The sequence below is a fragment of the Haematobia irritans genome, chromosome 3 (genome assembly GCF_050003625.1).
Source record: "Haematobia irritans isolate KBUSLIRL chromosome 3, ASM5000362v1, whole genome shotgun sequence".
NCBI lineage: Eukaryota > Metazoa > Arthropoda > Insecta > Diptera > Muscidae > Haematobia > Haematobia irritans.
In genome coordinates, this window is record NC_134399.1 from 22,022,408 (window position 1) to 22,048,432 (window position 26,025).

The 26,025-nt window shown below is 30.8% G+C and overlaps 1 protein-coding gene across 2 annotated transcripts in view; it reads right to left on the reverse strand.

Annotated features, from left to right (window-relative positions):
• LOC142228100 (uncharacterized) overlaps positions 1-26,025 on the reverse strand; it is a 447,611-nt gene that overhangs the window by 364,607 nt on the left and 56,979 nt on the right. For both annotated transcript variants that reach the window (XM_075298417.1, XM_075298416.1), the window contains exon 2: positions 8,075-8,757. In XM_075298417.1, coding sequence (XP_075154532.1) covers positions 8,075-8,539 — 465 coding nt within the window. In that variant the 5' untranslated portion in view covers positions 8,540-8,757. The remainder of the gene's footprint in view (positions 1-8,074; positions 8,758-26,025) is intronic.

Here is a 26,025-nt window from a genome sequence, read left to right on the forward strand (position 1 = left end):
AAAATTTTGTCAAAATTTAATTTCTATAGAAAATTTTGTCAAAATTTTATTTCTATATAAAATTTTGTCAAAATTTAATTTCTATAGAAAATGTTGTCAAAATTTTATATCTATAGAAACTTTTGTCAAAATTTTATTTCTATAGAAAATTTTGTCAAAATTTTATTTCAATAGAAAATTTTGTCAAAATTTTATTTCTATAGAAAATTGTGTCAAAATTTAATTTCTATAGAAAATTTTGTCAAAATTTTATTTCTTTAGAAAATTTTGTCAAAATTTTATTTCTTTAGAAAATTTTGTCAAAATTTTATTTGTATATAAAATTTTGTCAGAATTTAATTTCTATAGAAAATGTTGTCAAAATTTTATTTCTATAGAAAATTTTGTCAAAATTTTTTCTATAGAAAATTTTGCCAGAATTTTATTTCTACAGAAAATTTTATCAAAATTTTATTTCTATAGAAAATTTTGTCAAAATTTTATTTCTATAGAAAATGTGGTCAAAATTTTATTTGTATATAAAACTTTGTCAAAATTTAATTTCTGTAGAAAATTTTGTCAAAATTTAATTTCTGTAGAAAATTTTGTCAAAATTGTTTATCCATAGAAAATTTATACAAAATATCATTTCTATCGAAAATTTTGTACAAAATATTAATTCTATAGAAAATTTTGTCAAAATTTTATTTCTATAGAAAATTTTTTCAAAATTTTATTTCTATAGAAAATTTTGTCAAAATTTCATTTCTATAGAAAATTTTGTCAAAATTTTATTTCTATAGAAAATTTTGTCAAAATTTTATTTCTATAGAAAATTTTGTCAAAACTTTATTTCTATAGAACAGTTTTGTCAAAATTTTATTTCTATAGAACAGTTTTGTAAAATCTACTAAGGCATCAAGAATTCTACCATTTTTGGTAGAATTCTACCAACTGTGGCAACCGTGGACGTAAGCCTTCTCTTTTCCGGCTGTAGATTACTCTCTTTTGTTATCTTTGATAATTATTACATGTCATATCATAATGTCTGTCCGCAACCAACATCCACCAGCAAAAACAATACCACAATTTAACAAATGCTAAAGGATGCTAAAGGATATCGTTGTTGCTGAGCTACAGCTATTGTTGCAGATGTTAACAATGATGTTGTTATCCCCTTTTCTGTGGTGGTGGTGGTAGCATGACTGTTGTTGATGTTAAATTTCGCTGCAGAATTTCCACTATTCACTCATTGCCTGTAGGGGCTGCGTCGGATGTATTGTCGCTTTAACAGGCCGAATGTTGCAAATACAAGACCCATGAAGGGTCTTTCATTGGGAAAATATATGATCATCCTCATCTGCATCATCTTTAAAGATAATGAATGAGTTGACATTATGGCCTGGCAGACCAAAACAAACACAAACAAAAATGGTCCTTCGCCTCTGAGTCTATGTTGGCATTTGACGTCGCCAACACTTTTGGTCTCAATTGTTCCAAATGCTATGGAAGGATTTAGATGTTCGTTGTAACTCAACTGAAGATTGTTATGTGCATTTGGAAAGAATCGCTTTAAGTAAGGAGAGCTCGTTTTATTTTCCATTGCCAAAAAAACAATGTGTGAATCCGTTATTTGTTTAAGGGCAATAAAAATTAATGTGCTCACGTAAACGGTCGTGCTCCATATCAAGGACTTAGCCCGAGAACATGTTGGCACCTAAATGAATGACAAAAAACGTGGAACTTTTTCACAGCAACAACTGAAGAGAATTTATTTTGGATTATGATTAAATAAAGACACATCCACCATATAATTATCAGTAACGTCCACTTATTTTAGTTAATATGAATATGGAGAATCAAGTAGAGGATGACATAGAAAAATCAATTCAGCCGGGCTGAATTGAAGTTTCAATAAAGAAACCTCAATTCAACCAGACTGAATTAAAGTTTTCTTTTAGAAAACTCAAATCAACCAGGAAGAATTTATAATTTTCTATAGGAAAGCTCAATTCAGCCCCAAAGAATATAGGATTTCCTATAGAAAACTTTATTTAGCCAGGCTGAATTAAAATTATCCTAAAGAAAACTCAATTCAGAGCAAGGCGGAATAAAAGTTTTTCTACAGAAACCTTAATTTAGCCATGCTGAAATAAAGTTTTCCTACAGAAAACCAGGCTGAATTAAAGTTTTCTTATAAAAAACTCAATTCAGCCAGGATGTATTAAAGTTGTCTTATAGAAAATCTAATACAACCAGTCTAAATTAAAGTTTTTGTATAGAAAACTCAATTCAGCGAAGTCGGATTACAGTTTTTCTATAGAAAATTGAATTCAGCCAGGCTGAATTAAAGTTTTCCTATAGAGAATTTAATTCATCCATTCTGAATTAAAAATTGCCTATAAAAAACTAAATTCAGCCATTCTGAATTAATGTTTTCTTATCGAAAAACCAATTCAGCCATTCTGAATTAAAATTTTTCTGTAGAAAACTCAATTCAGCCAGGTTGAGTTAAAGCTTTCGTATAGAAAACTCAAATCAACCAGGAAGAATTTTCTATAGGAAAGCTCAATTCAGCCCCAGAGAATATAGGATTTCCTATAGAAAACTTTATTTAGCCTGGCTGAATTAAAATTATGCTAAAGAAAACTCAATTCAGAGCAAGGCGGAGATAAAGTTTTCCTACAGAAAACCAGGCTGAATTAAAGTTTTCTTATAAAAAACTCAATTTAGCCAGGATGTTGTCTTATAGAAAATCCAATTCAACCAGGCTAAATTAAAGTTTTTGTATAGAAAACTCAATTCAGCCAAGTCGAATTACAGTTTTCCTATAGAAAATTGAATTCAGCCCGGCTGAATTAAAGTTTTCCTATAGAGAATTTAATTCATCCATTCTGAATTAAAAATTGCCTATAAAAAACTAAATTCAGCCATTCTGAATTAATGTTTTCTTATCGAAAAACCAATTCAGCCATTCTGAATTAAAGTTTTTCTATAGAAAACTAAATTCAGTCATTCTGACTTAAAATTTTCTTACAAAAAAAAAACTAGATTCAGATATACTGAGTTAAGCATTTCTGATAGAAAACTCTCTCAGCCAGACTGATTTCAAGATTTCCAATAGAAAAATCAATTCAGCCCAGCTGAATTAACATTTTGCTATAGAAAATTCAATTCATCGAGGTTCAAATAAAGATTTTTTTAGAAAACTCTACTCAGCTAAACTGAATTAAAAATTTTATTTAAAAAACTCAATTCAGCCTCGCTGAATTCAAAATTTCCAACAAAAACTCAATTCAGCCAATGATTTTCTAGAGAAAAACCTCAATTCAGCTAAGCTGAATTAAAAATTTCCTATAAAAAACTTTAGCTACGCTAAATCAAAATTTTCCTATAAAAACCTCAATTTAGCTGGTCTGAATTAAATATTACCCACAGGAAACCCAATTCAGCCAGAGAAACACCAATTCAGCTAATCTGATTTAAAGTTTTGCTATATAAAACTCAATTCTGGCATGATTTGTTATAGAAAATACGATTCAGCTAGGCTGAATTATAATTGAATTAAAGTTTTCCTATAGAAAATTCAATTCAGCCAGGTTGAATTAAAGTTTTCGTTGGAAAACTCTATTCAGCCAGGCTTATTTAAAAATTCAATTCCTCGAGGTTCAAATAAAGTTTCCTTTTAGAAAACTCTACTCAGCCAAACTGAATTACAAATTTTCTATAAAAAACTCAATTCAGCCTCGCTGAATTAAAAATTTCCTACAAAAAACCCAATTTAGCCAAACTGAATAAATGATTTTCTAGTGAAAACTCAATGTCCTATAAAAACTCAATTTAGCTACGCTAAAATAAAATTTCCCTATAAAAACCTCAATTCAGCTGGTCTGAATTAAAAATTACCCACAGAAAACCGAATTCTCCCAAAGAAACACCAATTCAGCTAATCTGATTTAGAGCCTTCCTATATAAAACTCAATTCGGGCACGCTTTGTTCTAGAAAACACAATTCAGGCTGGCTGAATTAAAGTTCTTCTATAGAAAACTCTATTCAGCTAGGCTGAATTAATGTTTTCCTATAGAAAATTCAATTCAGCCAGGTTGAATTAAAGTTTGAAAACTCTATTCAGACAGGCTGATTTAGAAATTCAATTCCTCGATGTTCAAATAAAGTTTCCTTTTAGAAAACTTTACTCAGCCAAACTGAATTAAAAATTTTCTATAAAAAACTCAATTTAGCCTCGCTGAATTAAAAATTTTCTACAAAAAACTCAATTCAGCCAAGCTGAATAAATGATTTTCTAGAGAAAACTCAATTCAGCTAAGCTGAATTAAAAATTTTCTATAAAAAACTCAATTTACACCCAGAGAAGGAATATGATCACCTCAAACATGTTTCAAGAGCAAAATGTTATTTTTGGATGGTGACCATGTAACAGCTGGTCTGAATTAAAAATTACCCACAGAAAACCGAATTCACCCAAAGAAACACCAATTCAGCAAATCTGATTTAAAGTTTTGCTATACGAAACTCAATTCGGGCATGATTTGTTATAGAAAATCCGATTCACCTAGGCTGAATTAAAGTTTTTCTATAGAAAAGTCTATTCAGCTAGGCTGCATTAAAGTTTTCCTATATAAAATTCAATTCAGCCAGGTTGAACAAAAGTTTTCGTTGGAAAACTCTATTCAGCCAGGCTGATTTAAATATTCCCTATAAAATAACTCAACTCAGCCAAGCTGAATTAATGATTTCTTATGAAGGCTGAATTTAGGATTTCTTATAGAAAACTCAATTCAGCCAGGCTGAATTGAGGTTTTACTATTGAAAACTCAATTCAGCTAGGAAGTATTAACATTTTCTTCTAGTAAACTGAATTTGGCCAGGGTGAATCAAAGTTTTCATATAGAAAGCTGAATTTAGCAAGGACGAATTAAAGTTTTCTTAGAGAAATCTCTATTCAGCCTCGCTGAATTAAAAATTTCCTATAGAAAACTCAAATATGCCGGGTTGAATTAAAAATTTCCATGGAAAACCACCGTGGTGCAATGGTTAGCATTTCCACCTTACATACAAAGGGTCATGAGTTCAGTCCATGTTTTTATTTCTTATGTGCAACCCACTATAAATAGTGAGAGTACCATATTTTTGTTGTTGCTATGATTGCATATCTTGTTTTCCTCCCCAGAATAGAAAATGGTTAATGGTGTGACATTATTTTATCGTTTTACAAATTTTCCATCATATTTCTTGATGTATACTAGCGTCATGCCATAATAGGATGTTGTTGGTTGGCTGGATCTATGTGATGTTGTCACAAAATATGACAAAGCCTATTCTCATGCTCATAACATCTTGGGAAAACACAAGCCCCAAAGTGTAGGAATTTATGCACTGGAGAATGTGGCTGCAATGGATGAACACTAGATGCCATCAAGAAAAATACTTAAGCCATAGAACCGAGAAAATACCATGCATGCTAAATGTATAAGCTAAAGGATTCAATAAATTGACATATGAGCTAAATTCAACTCAGCTGAATTAAATTTTTCCTATAGAAAATATTAATTCGATCAGGCTGAATTAAAGCTATCCATTACGGAACTCAATTCAGCCAGACTGATTTAAGGTTTGCTAAAGGAAACTCAATTCAGCCGGGCGACATTTAGGGTTTCTTATAGAAAAAGCTATTCAGCCAGGTAAAATTTTGAATTTCATATAGAAAATTCGCCTGAAGTGAATTCAACCAGACTGATTTAAGGTTTGCTTAAGGAAACTCAATTCAGCCGGGCGACATTTAGGGTTTCTTATAGAAAAAGCTATTCAGCCAGGTAAAATTTTGAATTTCATATAGAAAATTCACCCGAAGTCAGCTGAAGAAATTATAGAAAAATCAATTCAGCTAAGGTTCTTTTATGGAAAACTCAATTCAGCTAGGCTGAATTAAATAATATTTATTGATTACTCAATTTAGCCAGGCTGAGTCTATGGCTTCCCATAAAAAGCTCAAGTCAGCCAAGCAGGAGTTAGGACTTAAAAAAAACTCAATTCAAATCATCAAAAGTAGATTTTTCCAATTGAAACCCCAATTCAGCTGTGCTCAATTAAGAGCTTCTTGTGGAAAACTCAATTCAGCTAGACTGAATTAAAGATTTTGTATAGATAACTACATTTAGCCAGTCTGAATTAAAGTTTTCCTATAGATAACTCAATTCAGCTAGGCTGAATTAAAGTTTGCCTACAGAAATTTCAATTAAACTAAGCTGAATTAATGTTTTCCTATAAAAAACTCAATTCAGCTAAGCTGAATTAAAGTTTTCCTATAGAAAACTCAATTCAGCTAGGCTGAATAAAATTTTTCCTACAGAAATTTCAATTAAACTAAGCTGAATTAAAGTTTTCTTATAGAAAACTCAATTCAGTCTGGCTGAATTAAGGTTTTCCTACAGAAATTTCAATTAAGCTAAGCTAAATTAAAGTTTTTCTATAGAAATCTCAATTCAGCTGTGTTGAATTAAAGTTTTCCTATAGAATACTCAATTCAGCTGGACTGAATTAAACTTTTCCTATAGAAAACTCAATTCAGCCAGACTGAATGAAAGATTTACTATTAATAAGTCAATTAAGCCAGGCTGAAATAAAGCTTTTCTATAGAAAACTCAATTTCGCCAGGCTGAATTAAAGTTTTCCTATAGAATACTCAATTCAGCTGGACTGAATTAAACTTTTCCTATAGAAAACTCAATTCAGCCAGACTGAATGAAAGATTTACTATTAATAGGTCAATTAAGCCAGGCTGAAATAAAGCTTTTCTATAGAAAACTCAATTCCGCCAGGCTGAATTAAACTTTTTCTATTTAAAAGTCACTGCAGCTGTGATGAATTAAGGGTATCTCAAGGAAAACTCAATTCAGGTGGACTGAACTAAGGACCATTTATAGACAAATTAAAATAGCCAGATTGAATTTAAGATTTCCTAGGAAATTAAAACCCCCCCCCCCCCCAGCCAAGCTGAATTAAAGTTTTCCTAATGAAAATGCAATTCAATCAGGCTGAATTAAAACACCATTTAGAAAGACCGAATTTAGTATTTTCACTTCAACCAGGCTGAATTAAAATTTTCCTATATAAAACTGAATTCAGCTAGGCTGAATTAAAGTTTTCTTATAGAAGGTTCCATTCAGCCAGGCTGAATTTAGGATATCCTATAGAAACACAGAGTATTAAAGATTTCTGATAGAAATTTCAATTCAGATAGGATGAAGTAAATTTTTCTTCTAACAACTGAGTTCAGCATAGCTGAATTTATGATTTCCTGTATAAAACTCAATTCAACACGGCTGAATTAAAGATTTCTTATGGGAAACTCTATTCAGCCTGGCTGAATTAAGGTTTTCCTATAGAAAACTCAATTCAGCCAGGTAGAATTTAGTATTTCTTCTCTGAATTTAGGATTTCTTATAGAAGGCTCCATTTAGCCAAGCTGAATTTATGATTTCCTATAGAAAACACAGAGTATTAAGGATTTCTGATAGAAATTTCAATCCAGATAGGATGAAGTAAATTTTTTTCTTCTAACAACTGAGTTCAGCATAGCTGAATTTATGATTTCCTGTATAAAACTCAATTCAACAAGGCTGACTCAAAGATTTCTTATGGAAAACTTTATTCAGCCTGGCTGAATTAAGGGTTTCCTATAGAAAACTCACTTCAGCCAGGTAGAATTAAGGATTTCTTGTAGAAAACTCAATTCAGCTAGGCTGAATTAAGGTTTTCCTACAGAAATTTCAATTAAGCTAAGCTGAGTTAATTTTTTCCTAAAGAAAACTCAATTCAGCTGTGTTGAATTAAAGTTTTCCTATAGAATACTCAATTCACCTGGGCTGAATTAAAGTTTTCTTATGGAAAATTCTATTCAGCCAGGTTGAATTAAGGATTTCTTATAGAACACTCAATTCAGCCAGGTAGAATTTAGTATTTCCTATAGAAAACTCAATTCAGCCAATTCCTTATACAAAAATTCAATTCATCCAGACTGTTTTTCTCCATGCTAAAGTCGTAAAGAAAGTTTTCATATTTGTTGCCCCTTACCTGGGTTGGTCGTACTGCAAAATAGGAATGTTGTTGATCTGCTAATAATTCCATTGAAGTTGAGGGTGGTTGGGTGTGGTGATATTGCTGTGGAGCATATTGAGTAGGTTTCAACAAATCCGGATGTTGTTGTTGATATTGTTGTTGGAAAAATTGTTGTTGTTGTTTTACATGCTGCTGGTATTCATACTTATCCTTTTGTTGCATTTGATATTGCAACTGTTGCTTGTAATTGTACGTCTGAGGTGATTGTTGATGTTGCTGCTGCAACTGCAATTGGTGTTGATGCTGCTGCTGCTGATGTTGTAAATTCTGCTGTTGTTGTTGGCTTAGAGGTACAGCTTTGATGGTGGCGGGTATAGAACTCAAGATTATGACCATAAATAGGCAGGTTTCCATGTAAGCCATGATAGTGCAAAAAAGTTTCATGACAACAGGTTTTCGTAGAATCTTCGAAGCCTGCATTATAGTCTGTGGGGGGAAGGTTTCCAACGGCAATTGTTCTGCTACCTTTTTGGTGTAAGACTCTTCGTAGATTTCTCCTATGGCCGTTTTTGGCCACGTTTATGCGACTTATAATGATGGACTTTTAATTGTTTATTTGTTTTAGGCTCTTGCTAGATTGTTGCTTGCTGCTTTGGTATCCGGGCTTAGCCGTCATTGATTTCCACAACATAATTGACCTGAAAAAAAAAAATTAATCAAATTGAGAAAAATACTTTGGCAAAGTTACAAAGTTTGGCAAATGTTTATTAAAATCGAAAGTTTTGTGAGATGTTTGTTTAGTTTCCACCAAGTTTTCCTTGTGCATGACGATGATGATAATGATGGCATCTCATCCACCACCATGAGTTTGCATTTCATTGCCATTCAGTTTGGCCAGTGTACCAAGTTAATTCAACTGAAGACTAAGAGCTGGTGGTGGTGGTGGAGGAGCAACATCTGCAAAGAACTTCAAATCATCATCTCCACCAAGTCAGTCTATTGCAACACCACCAGCACTCATCTTTAGTATGAAACATGCCACTTTAAGCGTTGAAGTGTGCGAAGTTTAATTACATTCCTAGCCATGTCTGTTCGCAAATTGTTGCAAGATGATAGTGAATTGCTTTAGGCGTTTGCTTAGTTTTGGTCTGCTTCGTTATTTGATTTATCATTTGAGGGGAAATGGAGCTTGAAATATGTTGAATGAATAAAACTAGGGGTAAACCTATAGAGATTCATCAAACTTTGTGAATGGAATACACAATCTTAATGTTTAATTAAGGTCACTTTTTAGTTAATGGATTCGCAAATTTTCAAATTGTAAAGAGGTGGTGTTGAAATACGTTGAAGATTTCTCGGAAGCTTTTCAATCATATTATTTTTATTTTCTATAGAAATAAAATTTTGACAAAATTTTCTATAGAAGTAAAATTTTGACAAATTTTTTTATAGAAATAAAATGTTGACAAAATTTACTATACAAATAAAAATTTGACAAAATATTCTACAGAACTAAAATTTTGACAACGTTTTCTACAGAAATAAAATTTTGATAAAATTTTCTATAGAAATAAAACTTTGACAAAATTTTCTATAGAAATAAAATTTTCACAAAATTTTATTTCTTTAGAAAATTTAGAAAATTTTCTATAGAAATAAATTTTGACAAAATTTTCTATGGAAATAAAATTTTGACAAAATTTCATATAGAAATAGAATTTTGAAAAAATTTCAGATAGAAATAGAATTTTGACAAATTTATCTATAGACATAAAATTTTGCAAATATTTTCCATAGAAATAAAATATTGAAAAATTTTCTATAGAAATTAAATTTTGGCAATATTTTCTGTAGAAATAAAATATTGACAAAATTTTCGATAAAAATAAAATTTTTATAAAATTTTCTATAGAAATAAAATTTTGATAAATTTTTTCTACAGAAATAAAATTTTGGTAAAATTTGACTATAGAAATAAATTTTTGACAAAATTTTCCTACAAACAAAATTTTGCAAAAATTTTCTATAAATATAAGAATTTGACAAAATTTTTTGTCGAAATAACATTTTGAGTAAATTTTCTATAGACATAAAATTTTGCAAACATTTTCCATAGAAATAAAATTTTGAGAAAATTTTGGCAAAATTTTCTATAGAAATTAAATTTTGGCAACATTTTCTGTAGAAATAAAATATAGACAAAATTTGCGATAAAAATAAAATTTTTAAAAAATGTTCTATACAAATAAAATTTTGATAACATTTTTGTATAGATATAAAATTTTGACGAAATTTTCAATATTTTCTAAAGAAATAAAATTTTGACAAAATTCTCTAAGAAATAAAATTTTGACAAAATTTTCTATAGAAATAAAATGTTGACAAAATTTTCTATAGAAATCAAATATTGCAAAGTTTCCTATAGAAATGAAATTTTAACAACATTTTCTATAGAAACAAAATTTTTACAAAATTTCCTATAGAAATTAAATTTTGAGAAAATTTTCCATGGAAATAAAATTTTGACAAAATTTCCTATAGAAGTAAAATTTTGACAAAATCTTTTTTTAGAAATAAAACTTTGACAAAATTTTCTATAGAAATAAAATGTTGACAAAATTTTCTATAGAAATAAAATTTTGCAAAGTTTCCTATAGAAATAAAATTTTAACAACATCTTCTATAGAAACAAAATTTTTACAAAATTTCCTATAGAAATTACATTTTGAGAAAATTTTCCATGGAAATAAAATTTTGACAAAATTTCCTATAGAAGTAAAATTTTGACAAAATTTTCTATAGAAATAAAACTTTGACAAAATTTTCTATAGAAATAACATTTCGACAAAATTTTGTAAAGAATTAAAATTTGGCAAAATTTTCCTACAAATAAAATTTTTCTATAGAAATGAAATTTTTACAAAATTTACTATAGAAATAGAATTTTGACAAACTATTCTATAAATATAAGAATTTGACAAAAGTTTTTGTCGAAATAACATTTTGAGTAAATTTTCTATAGACATAAAATTTTGCAAACATTTTCCATAGAAATAAAATTTTGAAAAATTTTCTATAGAAATAAAATTTTGGCAAAATTTTCTATAGAAATTAAATTTTGGCAACATTTTCTGTAGAAATAAAATATTGACAAAATTTGCGATAAAAACAAAATTTTTAAAAAATTTCCTATAGAAATTAAATTTTGAGAAAATTTTCCATGGAAATAAAATTTTGACAAAATTTCCTATAGAAGTAAAATTTTGACAAAATTTTTTATAGAAATAAAACTTTGACAAAATTTTCTATAGAAATAACATTGTGACAAAATTTTGTAAAGAATTAAAATTTTGACAAAATTTTCCTACAAATCAAATTTTGCAAAAATTTTCTATTGAGATGAAATTTTGACAAAATTTACTATAGAAGTAGAATACTATAAAAATAAGAATTTAACAAAATTTTCTGCCGAAATAACAGTTTGAGTAAATTTTCTATAGAAATAAAAATAAAATGCAATTTTGATCAAATTTTCTATAAACAAAACATTTTGACAAAATTTTCTATGGAAATAAAATTTTAACCAAATTTCCTATAGAAATAAAATTTAAAAAAAAAAAGTATATACGGCCGTAAGTTCGGCCAGGCCGAAGCTTATGTACCCTCCACCATGGATTGCGTAGAAACTTCTACTCAAGACCGTCATCCACAATCGAATTACTTGGGTTGCGGTAACTTTTGCCGATGACAAGGTATCTTAAAACCTCCTAATACCGTAATATATATCACGTAGTCCATACGTGGTATATATTGAACTTAAAATGGCCGATTTAATACGTATATAATTAAGTTTGACAAAATTTTCTATAGAAATAACATTTTGACAACATTTTCTATAGAAGTAAAGAAGTAAAATTTGGACAAAATTTTCTATAGAAATACGATTTTAACAAAATTTTCTATAGACGTAACATTTTGACAAAATTTTCTATAGAAATAAAATATTTACAAAATTTTCAAAAGATTTAAAATTTTGACAACATTTTCTATAGAAATAAAATTTTGCCAAAATTTTCTATAGAAATAAAATTTGACAAAATTTTCTATAGGAATAAAATTTCAACAAAATTTTCTATAGAAATAAAATTTTGACAAAATTTTCTATAGAAATAAAATTTTGCTAGATTATTTTTGCTCGAGTGGCAAGCATGATTACGAACCGATATGGACCAATTTTTGTGTGATTGGGGATCGGCTATATATAACTATAGACCGATATGGACCAATTTTGGCATGGTTATTAGCGGCCATATATTAACACCACGTACCAAATTTCAACCGGATCGGATGGATTTTGCTCCTCTAAGAGGCTCCGGAGTTCAAATCTGGGGATCGGTTTATATGGGGGCTATATATAATTATGGACCGATATGGACCAATTTTTGCATGGTTGTTAGAGACAATATACTAATACAATGTACCAAATTTCAGCCGGATGGGATGAAATGTGCTTCTCTTAGAGCAATCGTAAGCTAAATTTGGGGCTCCGTTTATATGGGGGCTATACGTAAAAGTGGACCGATATGGACCAATTTTTGCATGGTTGTTAGAGACCATATACTAACACCATGTACCAAATTTCAGCCGGAGCGGATGGGCTATACGTAAAAGTGGACCGATATGGACCAATTTTTGCATGGTTGTTAGAGACCATATACTAACACCATGTACCAAATTTCAGCCGGAGCGGATGGGCTATACGTAAAAGTGGACCGATATGGACCAATTTTTGCATGGTTGTTAGAGACCATATACTAACACCATGTACCAAATTTCAGCCGGAGCGGATGGGCTATACGTAAAAGTGAACCAATATGGACCAATTTTTGCATGGTTGTTAGAGACCATATACTAACACCATGTACCAAATTTCAGCCGGATCGGATGAAATTTGCTTCTCTTAGAGCAATCGCAAACCAAATTTGGGGGCTATACGTAAAAGTGGAGCGATATGACCCATTTGCAATACCATCCGACCTACATCAATAACAACTACTTGTGCCAACAGACGGACGGACGGACAAGCTCCGATCAACTCAGAATTTCACCACGACCCAGAATATATATATACTTTATGGGGTCTTAGAGCAATATTTCGATGTGTTACAAACGGAATGACAAAGTTAATATACCCCCATCCTATGATGGAGGGTATAAAAACAAGTAAGGAAGTCTAAAATCGGGCGGGGCCGACTATACTATATCCTTCACCACTTTGTAGTTCCACATTTTCGATAGAATGTCAAATTCGTCTAATGTGGAAGGAAAATGTGTGTAGTTTGGACTTTTTTTTGCCGAAATCAGAAAAACATATATATGAAAGCTATATCTAAATCTGAACCGATTTCAATCAAATTTGGCATGCAACTCCAGAACGTTAATTTCTGTACAAAATTTCAAGCAAATCCCGGCAAAACTCGGGAATGAGATATATGGGAGCTATATCTAAATCTGAACCGATTTCACTTTACGATACTATTAGTTGCACTCATTGTGCAAAATTTAAAGCAAATCAGGCCATATTAGTAGATATCGGGAGAAAGATATTGTTTGAATTTCTCAAACATCATTGATCGTAAGCAAACACATGGTGCTATCTGTACTGTGAACCAGATATGTCTATAGCAGGTAGAATTGTAGATATTGGGTGAATAGCTCAAACATCCTTATTGATTTTCCATGTGTGTATTATCTTTTGTGTATACGTTACGATATTTATGCTACCTATAGTTTAATGTATGGGATTTCCAGGATATATGTTCTTTTATGGCATGATAAGAGAAAGTAGTGTGGGACTAGGTTAAGAAATAGTTTGTAAGATAGCAAGTAAGAAAGAAAAATTAAAAATAAAAGGAGTGTATTCATCAACCTCGACGAAGACGGAGGCATTTTCATTCAGATATATACCGGAACTATATCTCAAACTGAAGCGATTTCTTCAAAAATCAATAGGGTTCTATTTTTACCCAACATACATACTTGTGCTAAATTTGAAGTCGATTGGTCTAAAATTGCGACCTAGACTTTGATTACAAAAATGTGTTCACAGACAAACGGACATACGGACATGGCTAGATCAACTCAGGGGCTGGCCCTGAGCAGTATTGCCAAAGACTCCTTTCCGGGTGTTGCAAACATATTCACAAACTTATAATACCCTGTTCCACAGTGTGGCGCAGGGTATACAAATTCTATGGTAATAAAATTTTGACAAAATTTTATATAGAAATAGAAATAAAATTTTTGCAAAAATTTTTTATAGAAATAAAATTAAAAAACATTCTATGGCAATATTATTTTGAATATAATTTTGACAAAATTTTCTATGGCAGTAAAATTTTAACAAAATTTTCTATGGCAATAAAATGTTGAACAAATTTTCTAATGTGAAAAAAAATGTTCACAAAGTGTTCTAAAGATATAAAATTTTGACAAAGTGTTCTATAGAAATACAATTTTGACAAAATTTTCTATAGAAATAAATTTTTGACGAAATTTTCGAAAGAAATAAAATTTTGCAAATTTTTTTTTATAGAAATAATATTAAAAAAAAAATCTATGTCAATATAATTTTGACAAAATTTTCTATGGCTATAAAATTTTAACTAAATTTTCTGTGGCAATAAAATTTTGAAAAAATTTTCTATGGCAAAAAAAAAATTTTACAAGGTGTTCTGTAGACATAAAATTTTGACAAAGTGGCAATAAAATTTTGAAACAAATTTCTATGGCAAAAAAAATTGACAAAGTGTTCAATAGAAATAAAATTGTGACACAGTGTTCTAAAGAAATAAAATTTTGACAACATTTTCTACAGAAATAAAATTTTAACAAAATTTTCTATAGAAATAAAATTTTGACAAAATTTTCGATAGAATTAAAATTTTGTAAAAATTTTTTATAAAAATAAAATTAAAAAAAATTCTGTGGCAATAAAATTTTGACTAAATTTTCAATGGCAATAAAATTTTGACAAAATTTTCTATAGCAATAAAATTAAAAAAAAATCTATGGCAATAAAATTTTGACAAAAATTTCTATGGCAATAAAATTTTGTCAACATTTTCTATGGCAATAAAATTTTGACAAAATTTTCTATGGCAATAAAATTTTGACAAAACTTTCTTAAGAAATAAAATTTTGACAAAATTTTCTATGGAAATAAAATTTTCACAAAATTTTCTATGGAAATAAAATTTTGACAAAATTTTCCAGAGAAATAAAATTTTGACAAAATTTTCTGTAGAAATTAAATTTTGACAATTTTTTTAGAAATATACTTTTGCAAATATTTTCTATAGAAATACTATTTTGACGAAATTTTCTATAGAATAAAAAATTTGATAGAATTTTTTTATAGAAATAAAATTTTGGCAAAATTTTCTAAAGAAATACAGTTTTGACCAAATATTCTATAGAAGAAAATATGACAAAAGTTTTTATAGAAATAATCATCGGACATTCACCATCATAACTGTCTTCTCACGTGGAACAATCTTTCAGGTAGCTAGAGTTGTTTCTGCCTTTTTCTAACTTAAAACGTGCCTTTCAATGATATTACCTTATAATTAGTTTTGCGTAATTTTCTAAAATCATAGGCGTAATGTAATCATCTCTTTAATAGATAAAAAGTTTAGATATATTGATTTACATTCTTTTTAAACTAAGTCTTCATTATTCACCTCACTTGCTGTTGGTTTTACTCTCTTAAAAATGTAATTGCCACATAACCTGCCACACATAACCTAAAACCCCTTGACACATCTACATCCTTTTCCTCTTAAAAAAATGTTATTGACATATTCAGGTTAAGTGTTACTCATTAAACTTTTCGACAACTACAATAAACGAAAAGGAAACGAGGGAGGGCGATACATTTCGCCGCTATACGAGAACAATTTACAAGGATTTTCAACATGAAAGACCACAACCACAACAGATTCACAATTATACAGAGGCCTGCATAAAAAATCCTGGGATAAATGACAGAATTCATGATTACTTAAATATGAATTAAGGCTCATGAAACATTGAAAACCTTTTTTTCGGGCTTAAAATGATCCAGGAAGAGAGTCATGGCATAATATCATGATAAATTTTTTTGTAATTTATTTTAATATCTTTGTGAATTCATGCATATTTTCATGGACTGTGTTGTGTTTTTTTTTATCATCCTTGCCATCTAGGCTTCTTTCCACATCACATGGTAGGATTTATTATTATGAAATGTTTTAAAACATAAATAATTTCATTTTTTCGAGAGGGGATAAATAAGATATTCTCATATTTTTCGCGACACACAGACAAATGTGAGATATGCAGTAATTTTCAAAAAGAAAAAAAAAAAGTTTATTATAGAGTGTTGAAAATTTGAAGTGTTTGTGCCTCATTCATCAAATGTTATAAACAGTCACATTTATTTATGAAACCATTGCTTTATTTGCTGAACTATTGTGAGAGCGTATAACACTGGTGTTTTGGGCATTGGGGTTTTTAGTACAAAAGAGGACTTTTGTGTCAATTATGAAGTTTATATACAATACAAGAATTATTTGTTAAAACAAAATGTTATTCAAAAAAAAAAAAACTACAAAGTAAATAAACAAACGAGAGTTTTACAAGTGTTGTCTAATAAGTCTTTAGGTCAGAAAACAGCAACCAGTGTCAGGGTTGCCATTCGTTTCACAAAAAAAAAAATTACCAAAATTTTAAGAAAAACTTACCAAAAATCTACCAAATTAAAAAAAAAAAAAACAAATATTATTGTGGGGTTTTTGTAGTTATTTCTTCGTAAGAAATATTTCATGTTAGAAGTTTATTTTAGTATTTGCAATATTATATATTATCGAAAATTTTTTGGGTGTATAAATATCCCCTGGATTTCAAATTAATTCTATAGAAACATTTGTCAAAAATTTATTTCTATAGAAACCATTCATTGACTAAATAAACTACAAGTGTAGCTTAACCAAAAGAGGAAAAGAATGTTTGTCAAATGTATTTGGGCAAAGCCCTATAGACTACAATATGGTTGGATGGACGCACGTTTCGGAATTACCACACTCCTCATCAGCATCCTCTACTTGCAGCAAAACTATCAACCAATTATCAGAATAAATTCAGGCAGTTCACTAAACCCAAAAGTAAGCCACACTTGAACCTTCCGAAAAAAAATTTAAACGATAGCCGGCTTATGCCGAAATAAATTCGTACGGACATTTCTCTTTTCCTTTGCCATCCAACCATCTTGCAGTCTATAGGGCTTTGCCCAAATAAATTTGATAAACATTCTTTCTGTAGATAATTTTCTAAAAATTTTATTCCTTTAGAAAAATTTCTATAGAAAATTTTGTCAAAATTTTATTTCTATAGAAAATTTTGTCAAAATTTTATTTCTATAGAAAATTTTGTCAACATTTTATTTCTATAGAAAATTTTCTCAAAATTTTATTTCTATAGAAAATTTTGTCAAAATTTTATTTCTATAGCAAATTTTTCTCAAAATTTTATTTCTCTAGAAAATTTTGTCAAAATTTTATTTCTATAGAAAATTTTGTCAAAATTTTATTTCTATAGAAAATTTTCTCAAAATTTTATTTCTATGGAAAGTTTTCTCAAAATTTCATTTATATAGAAAATTTTCTCAAAATTTTATTTCTGTAGATAATTTTCTACAAGTTTTATTTCTATAGAACATTTTCTAAAAAATTTATTTCTATAACAATTGTCAAAATTTTATTTCTATAGAAAATGTTAACAAAATTTTATTTCCATAGAAAATTTTCTATAATAAAATTTGTCAAAATTTTTGTCAAAATTTTATTTCTATAGAAAATTTTAACAAACTTTTATTTCTATAGAAAATTTTCTATATCAAAAATTTTTCTTCAAGAGAAACATTTATCAAAATTTTATTTCTATAAAAAATGTAAATATTTTATTTCTGTAGAAATTTTTCTCAAAATTTTATTTCTATAGAAAGTTTTCTCAAAACTTTATTTCTGTTCATAATTTTCAGAAGAATTTTATTTCTGTACATAATTTTCAGAAAAATTTTATTTCTATAGAAAATTTTGTGTAAATTTTATTTCTATAGAAAATTTCGTCAAAATTTTATTTCTATGGAAAAATTTCTCACAATTTAATTTCCATAGAAAATTTTGTCAAAATTTTATTTCTATAGAAAATTTTCCTAAAATTTTATTTCTATAGAAATATTTTGTCAAACTTTTATTTCTATAGAAAATTTTCTCAAAATTTTATTTCTGTAGAAAATGTTCTCAAGATTTTATTTCTATACAAAATTTTGTCAACATTTTGTTTCTACAGAAATTTTATTTCTATAGAAAATTTTTTCAAAATTTTATTTCTATAAAAAAATTTGTAAATATTTTATTTCTATAGAAATTTTTTTCAAAATTTTATTTCTATAGAAAATTTTGTTAATATTTGAATTCTATAGAAAAAAATTTCTACATTTTAATTGAAAATTTAAGTGCCTCTTAGCAGGAGAGGACTATTTTGAAAAATCTACGAAAACATCAAGAATTTTACCAGTCTACCAAACAGTTAAAAATCTTAAATTTTTTTGTAGGATTCTACCAACTGTGGCAACCGTGAACGTCACTCCTCACGGTTACCGTAACCGTTATTAGGGTTTCCTTTGAAATTTCAGGGGGTTTGAGGACAGATCAAGCAGAGCAGTTCATCCAGGACACTTTCAGAAGATAAATTTAAAGATTTTACCTATGAAGACTATATCAGATTCTTGATTTATAAGAACCATTTGTGTTTGAGTTTTAGAGGAATCATTAACATCTCTTGTAAGTGTGCAAGAAAATTATAAAATAACGTCTTGATTTGAAATCTTAAATCTGTAGATTTTCTCCCGAAAAATAAAATATGGAAATTTTACATTGAGTTTCAAGCAATTTTCATGATCAGTGCGCCTTCTATACCCTCAAGAAGTGAAATCGGTCTATATGGAGGACCGATAAAAACTTAATCCGATACTCGTTTTGTGAGCCTAAAATACCATAATATTTAGAATTTCAAGCAAATCGGACAAAAACTACGGCTTCTCGAAACCCAAGGAGTTAAATCGGGAGATCGTTCTTATGGGGGCTACACTAAAATATGGACCGATACTTACTGCTTTCAGCACACCTCTTTATGGCCCGAAAATATCTCTAGATTTCCAATTTCAGGAAATTTGATAAAAACTACGGTTTCTATAAGACCAAGACCCCAAATCGGGAGGTGGGTTTATATGGGGACCATACCAAAACATGGACCGATGCTCACCATTTTTGGCACACCTCTTTATAGTTCTAAAATACCTCTAGATTTCGAATTTCAGGTAAATTGAATAAAACCTGCGGATTGTAGAAGCCCAAGAAGTAAAATCGGGAGATCGGTTATATGGGGGCTATACCAAAACATGACCCGATACTCACAACCAGCACACCTGTTTATGGTTCGAAAATACCTTCAGATTTCCAATTTCAGGCAAATTGGATAAAAACTACGGTTTCCATAAGCCCACGAAGTAAAATCGGGAGATGGGTTTATATAGGGGCTATACCAAAACATGGACCGATACCCACCATTTTTGGCACACCTCTTTATTGTCATAACATACTTCTAGATTTCCAATTTCTGGTAAATTGGATAAAAACTACGATTTCTATAAGCCCAAGACCCCATATCGGGAGGTCGGTTTATATAGGGACTATATCAAAACCTGGACCGATATAGCCCATCTTCGAACTTGACCTGCCTGCAGACAAAAGACGAGTTTGTGCAAAATTTCAGCAGGATCGCTTCATTATTGAATACTGTAGCGTGATTACAACAGACAGACAGACGGACATGGTTATATCGTCTTAGAATTTCTCCCTGATCAAGAATATATATTTTATATAGTCGGAAATCGATATATCGATGTATTGCAAACGGAATGACAAACTTATTATACCCCCGTCACCATTCTATGGTGGTGGGTATCAAAAAGAGTTATAACAAGTATATACGGCCGTAAGTTCGGCCAGCCCGAAAATAATGTACCCTCCACCATGGATTGCGTAGAAACTTCTTAACACTTCCATCCACAATCGAATTACTTGAGTTGGGGTATCGCTTGCCGATGGCAAGGTATCTTAAAACCTCCTAAAACCGTCTTCGAAATTGTAAGTAAGTCCATACGTGGTATATATTAAATCAAAAAAGACCGATTACATACGTCTATAATTCAGTTTAAAAAAAATTTTCTATAGAAATAAAATTTTAACAAAATTTTCTATAGAAAAAACATTTTCACAAAATTTTCTATAGAAATAAAATTTTAACAAAATTTTCTATAGAAAAAACATTTTCACAAAATTTTCTATAGAAATAAAATTTTGGTAGATTATTTTTGGCTCCAGTGGCAACCATGATTATGAACCGATATGGACAAATTTTTGTGTGATGGGGCATCGGCTATATATAACTATAGACTGATATGGACCAATTTTGGTATGGTTGTTAGCGGCCATATACTAACACCACGTTCCAAATGTGAACCGGATCGGATGAATTTTGCTCCTCGAAGAGGCTCCGGAGGTTAAATCTTGAGAACGGTTTATATGAGGACTATATATAATTATGTACCGATATGGACCAATTCTGCCACGGTTGTTAGAGACCATATACTAGCACCATGTTCCAAATTTCAACCGGATCGGATGAAATTTGCTTCTCTTAGAGGGTCCGCAAATCAAATCTGGGAATCGGTTTATATGGGGGCTATATATAATTATGGACCCATATGGACCAATTCCTGCATGGTTGTTAGAGACCATATACTAACACAACGTACCAAATTTCAACCGAATCTGATGAATTTTGGTCATCCATGAGGCTCCGGAGGTCATATCTGGGGATCGGTTTATATGGGAGCTATATATAATTATGGACCGATGTGGACCAATTTTTTCATGGTTGTTAGAGACTATAAAGGGTGATACGGTCAAAATTTTGTCAATATAAACTTGACGTATTTCTTTCAATTTTGCATTTAAAAACCCTGAACACCCCTCATTTTGAAGGTGTATATGTGTAGAATGTTGCTCTTATTTTGATTTTGGAATTCACTCTTCAGTTGTCAAAATGCCGTCCAAACAAGAAGAGCAGCGCATCAAAATTTTGCTTGCGCATCGCGAAAATCCGAGCTACTCGCACGCAAAGCTGGCAAAATCGCTAAAAGTTACCAAATCAACCGTTACAAATGTAATTAAAGTGTTTGGGGAACGTTTGTCGACAGCCAGGAAGTCTGGATCGGGGGGAAATCGAAAACCGAAAACCGGAAGCCGCTGAGACGACAAAGAGAGTTGCCGGTAGTTTCAAGCGAAACCCTAACCTCTCTCTCTCCGAGATGCCGCAAATATGCTGGGTGTATCGTCTACAACCGTGCATCGAGCCAAAAGCGAGCCGGACTATCGACTTACAAGAAGGGTGTGACTCCAAATCGCGATGATAAACAAAATACGACGGCCAAAGCGCGATCCCGGAGGCTGTACACGACGATGCTGACGAAGTTTGACTGCGTGGTAATGGACGACGAAACCTACGTCAAAGGCGACTACAAGCAGCTTCCGGGACAGGAGTTTTATACGGCAAAAGGAAGGGGAAAGGTAGCAGATAGTTTCAAGCACATAAAACTGTCAAAGTTCGCAAAGAAATATCTGGTTTGGCAAGCCATCTGTACCTGTGGCTTGAAAAGCAGCATTTTCATAGCTTTCGGGACTGTCAACCAAGAAATTTACGTGAAAGGGTGTTTGAATAAACGTCTGCTGGCTTTCCTGAAGAAACACGGTTGTTCCGTACTGTTTTGGCCGGATTTTGCATCTTGCCATTACGTTAAAAGGCCATGGAGTGGTACGCCGCCAACAACGTGCAGGTGGTTTCCAAGGACAAGAACCCTCCCAACACGCCAGAGCTCCGCCCAATTTAGAAATACTGGGCTATTGTCAAGCGGAACCTAAAGAAGACCAAAAAACTGCTAAGGACGAGTAGCAGTTCAAGGCAAACTGGCTTTCTGCGGCGAAGAAGGTGGACAAGGTGGCTGTACAAAATCTGATGGCTGGTGTCAAGCGTGAGGCCCGGCAATTCGGATTTGGAAAAGCGAAAGCCTAACTGAATATTTTTCCTGAATTTTATACTAATTGAACTTGAAATAGAAATTTAATTTGATTTTTTAAATAAACAATTTCACCGATTTACACGCGTTTTCCCTTGACCAAATTTTGACCGTATCACCCTTTAGTCTTTAGTATCACTTTCTACGCAGAAGGGCTGTTTAAAAATAAAGGAAACCTGTGGTTGGTTGCAATACATATCAACCACCCAGGGTATATGTCGTATATATGAATGCGTATTCGCATGAACGGTAGTGGGTATTTAAAATTCGACCCGGTTAACCTTTCGGCCATATACACTTGTTCTCTTTCATTTATATTTGCCTACATATTTTTTTATAAACTCTTCAACTAGGGAAATATAGTTTTCTGTTTTCTCTTGCACTTTATAGTTTTGTTTGTTTTTTATTTTTCTCTTGAATCAGAGAAAAAACTTCCAGAAAATAGGAAAAAAATGGGAACATGTTGCAAACATGAGAAATACTTTATTAACACCCAAATGAACACAGAAGTCATTATGACGTCCTTTGAGCCAGACATTTATATTACAGGACTTTAAATAAAATATGAATGTCCACAAAAGACTTTGGTAAGAAGGTATGGATAGCTTTAAAAAGAAAGATAACAAAATTCTGAAAAATATTGCATTACGAATTTTATGAATGAATATTTTAAACTTGTGTTTTATTTTTCTGACAATTAAAAAGTTTTAAAATATTTATTCCGAAAAAAATATTAATTTAATAAAAAAATATAGAATGCCATATTAGAAGTAAATAAAATCATGAATCACATTAGAATTACATTTTTAAAATGTCTGTAGGGGAAAAATTCCGTTTTTGGGATCGAAACTAGTAATACAAAATTTCAAATTAAAATTAAGATCTTTGGATATATATAAAACATTTTTTTATGTGTATACAGTTTTTTTTATTTCACATGTTTTTTTTTCGCAAAGTTCATTTAATTTCTCATTGCTCTTCATACGACTGTAATAAAGTTGGTACCTCATATGCGGACATACCGTATGAATGTTAGTGAGAATGTGTGTTAACTGAAGTACACTTAATAGTTGCAAATGATTAATGTTTAAATGAGTTTTGAAAACAGAGTTTTAAAATTAAAGGGTATTTGCAATATGGTTGATGATAATTTAGCAGAGGTTAGGGGATATATGGATGCACTAAAAACAAAAGTAATATAGATGACCAGGTCTATATATAATTATGGGCCGATCTGGACCAATTTTTTTAAGAGTGTTAGGGAGAACATACAAGGTAGGGTGGCTGATATACAGAAAAACAAATTTCACGAAAATTTTTCCAATTGAAACTTGAATTGAATTTTAAAAGATATTCATTTAAAAATTTAATTGATTCAGCAATTTTTTTAATTGAAATGAAAATCAATCACAAAAATGAATAGTATCAATTAATGTTTTTTATTTGATCCAATTAATTTTTAATTGACATTCAATTAACTTCTTAAGATTTAAGCCAGGTCATTTTATTATTTGCAGTGTAGGTTAGATCCATACCGTAATGGTGGTAACATAATTTGGTCTTTGGACTAGAGCCCCTAAAGCTCCAAAAAGTTCACCGATGCGCAAAAAAAGCTAGACTGGAAAGATCCCAGGAGTTGCTTTGTTCGAACGAAAGTGGCCAGTTACCAAATCTGTATTTTTCCGATGAGAAGCCATTCCAAATTGAGCAGTTTATGGTATGGACAAAAGTAATGATCAGGTTTGCTTGTCAAAGGTAATGATGTGAAGGCCTATGGACGAACCCCGCTTGTATCCATCGATCATGAGGTCAATATAAATGCCGAATATTATAGCGAAAATATCCTAAAGGCAGTATTTAAGCCCTGTGTAGAAAATCACTCCATGATAGTCAGCATCCAGCTGCATAGCCCGTTTTACCAATTATGGACATTGGGAGCCACCGTGGTGCAATGGTTAGCATGTCCGCCTTGCATACACAAGGTCATGGGTTCGATTCCTGCTTCGACCGAACACCAAAAAGTTTTTCAGCGGTGGATTATCCCACCTCAGTAATGCTGGTGACATTTCTGAGGGTTTCAAAGCTTCTCTAAGTGGTTTCACTGCAATGTGGAACTTCGTTCGGACTCGGCTATAAAAAGGAGGTCCCTTGTCATTGAGCTCAACATGGAATCGGGCAGCACTCAGTGATAAGAGAAAATATCACCAATGTGGTATCACTATGGACTGAATAGTCTAAGTGAGCCTGATACATCGGGCTGCCAACTAACCTAACCTAATTATGGACATTTTTCTTAGCATACTTTCAGGCTTTAAAAATTAGTATTGGACGCTCAATCTAGATTATATTTTAAGGCGTATATAACATTCGTAATCTTAGCTGTTTTCAGGATAAAAATGTATTTATTTTACATTTTAAAAAAATTTATTTAAAAAGTGTGGCATACAAATCTAAAAAATGTGGAATAAAACCAAAAATGTGTTACAACAGACGTCGTTTAAAAACAATGGAAAACTTGCCACTAATGCATCAATTTATCCAAGAATTTACTTAGTAAAATTAGGATTAATTTTTTTTTAACTTCAAACATAAAAAAATCTATTAACTCAAAATTTAGAAATTTAGAATAAAACTAGTAAGGAAAGTCTAAGGTCGGGCGGAGCCGACTATATTATACCCTGCACCGCTTTATGGATCTAAATTTTCGATACCATCTGAAATCCTTCAAATTTTTTTGAGTGCTATAGATAAAGGTTTATGTTGGTGGAAATTGCCACTGACAGACCTATCACAGGACTGGTACCGGTGATCCAGTTTGTCGCAGTTTTTAAATAGTGTTATACTAATGATTTCCATACTCGCTTAATATAAAAATCTTATTGAATCTACACATTTAGTGAAGTGGAATTACCAGAATAATCTATTGTCCAACATTTTTCAAAACTTTTTCATTGCGATTCGGATAACCAAACTGAAACAGATTTCGAAGAGTTTGTCCGAGACTGGTGCATGAGGACATGACCCAGGACGTGTCCTTAGGAACGAATCCAAGGCGTCTCCTAAAGTGTAAATTTACCTCGTCAATGACAAACCCATGTTAAAGTGACCAGTCCCTTCCATACGTCTTGACCAGAACTAGGACTGGTCCATGCACACCAGGGACCAGTCCTGTGGTTGATTCATTTCCCGTAGGGCATATACATACATTTAAATCTGTACCGACAATACATTTAAGGCTTCTTAGCTGACAATATATTTAAGACTTCTTAGAAAATCTATTGATTTAAAATTTAATTCGGTTAATGCCCTGCGGTGGAACACAATGTTAGTAAAAACAAGTATATACGGCCGTAAGTTCGGCCAGGCCGAAGCTTATGTACCCTCCACCATGGATTGCGTAGAAACTTCTACTGAAGACTGTCATCCAAAATCGAATTACTTGGGTTGCGGTAACACTTGCCAATGGCAAGGTATCTTCTTAACACAGTCTTCTAAATTATATGGTAGTCCATACGTAGTATATATTAAACTAAAAAAGTCCGATTAAATACGTATATAATTAAGTTTAAAGTTTCTATAGAAATAAAATTTTGACAAAATAAAATTTTGACAACATTTTCTATAGAAGTAAAATTTTGACAACATTTTCTATAGAAGTAAAATTTGGAAAAAAATTTTCTATAGAAATAAAATTTTGACAAAATTTTCTATAGAAATAAAATTTTAA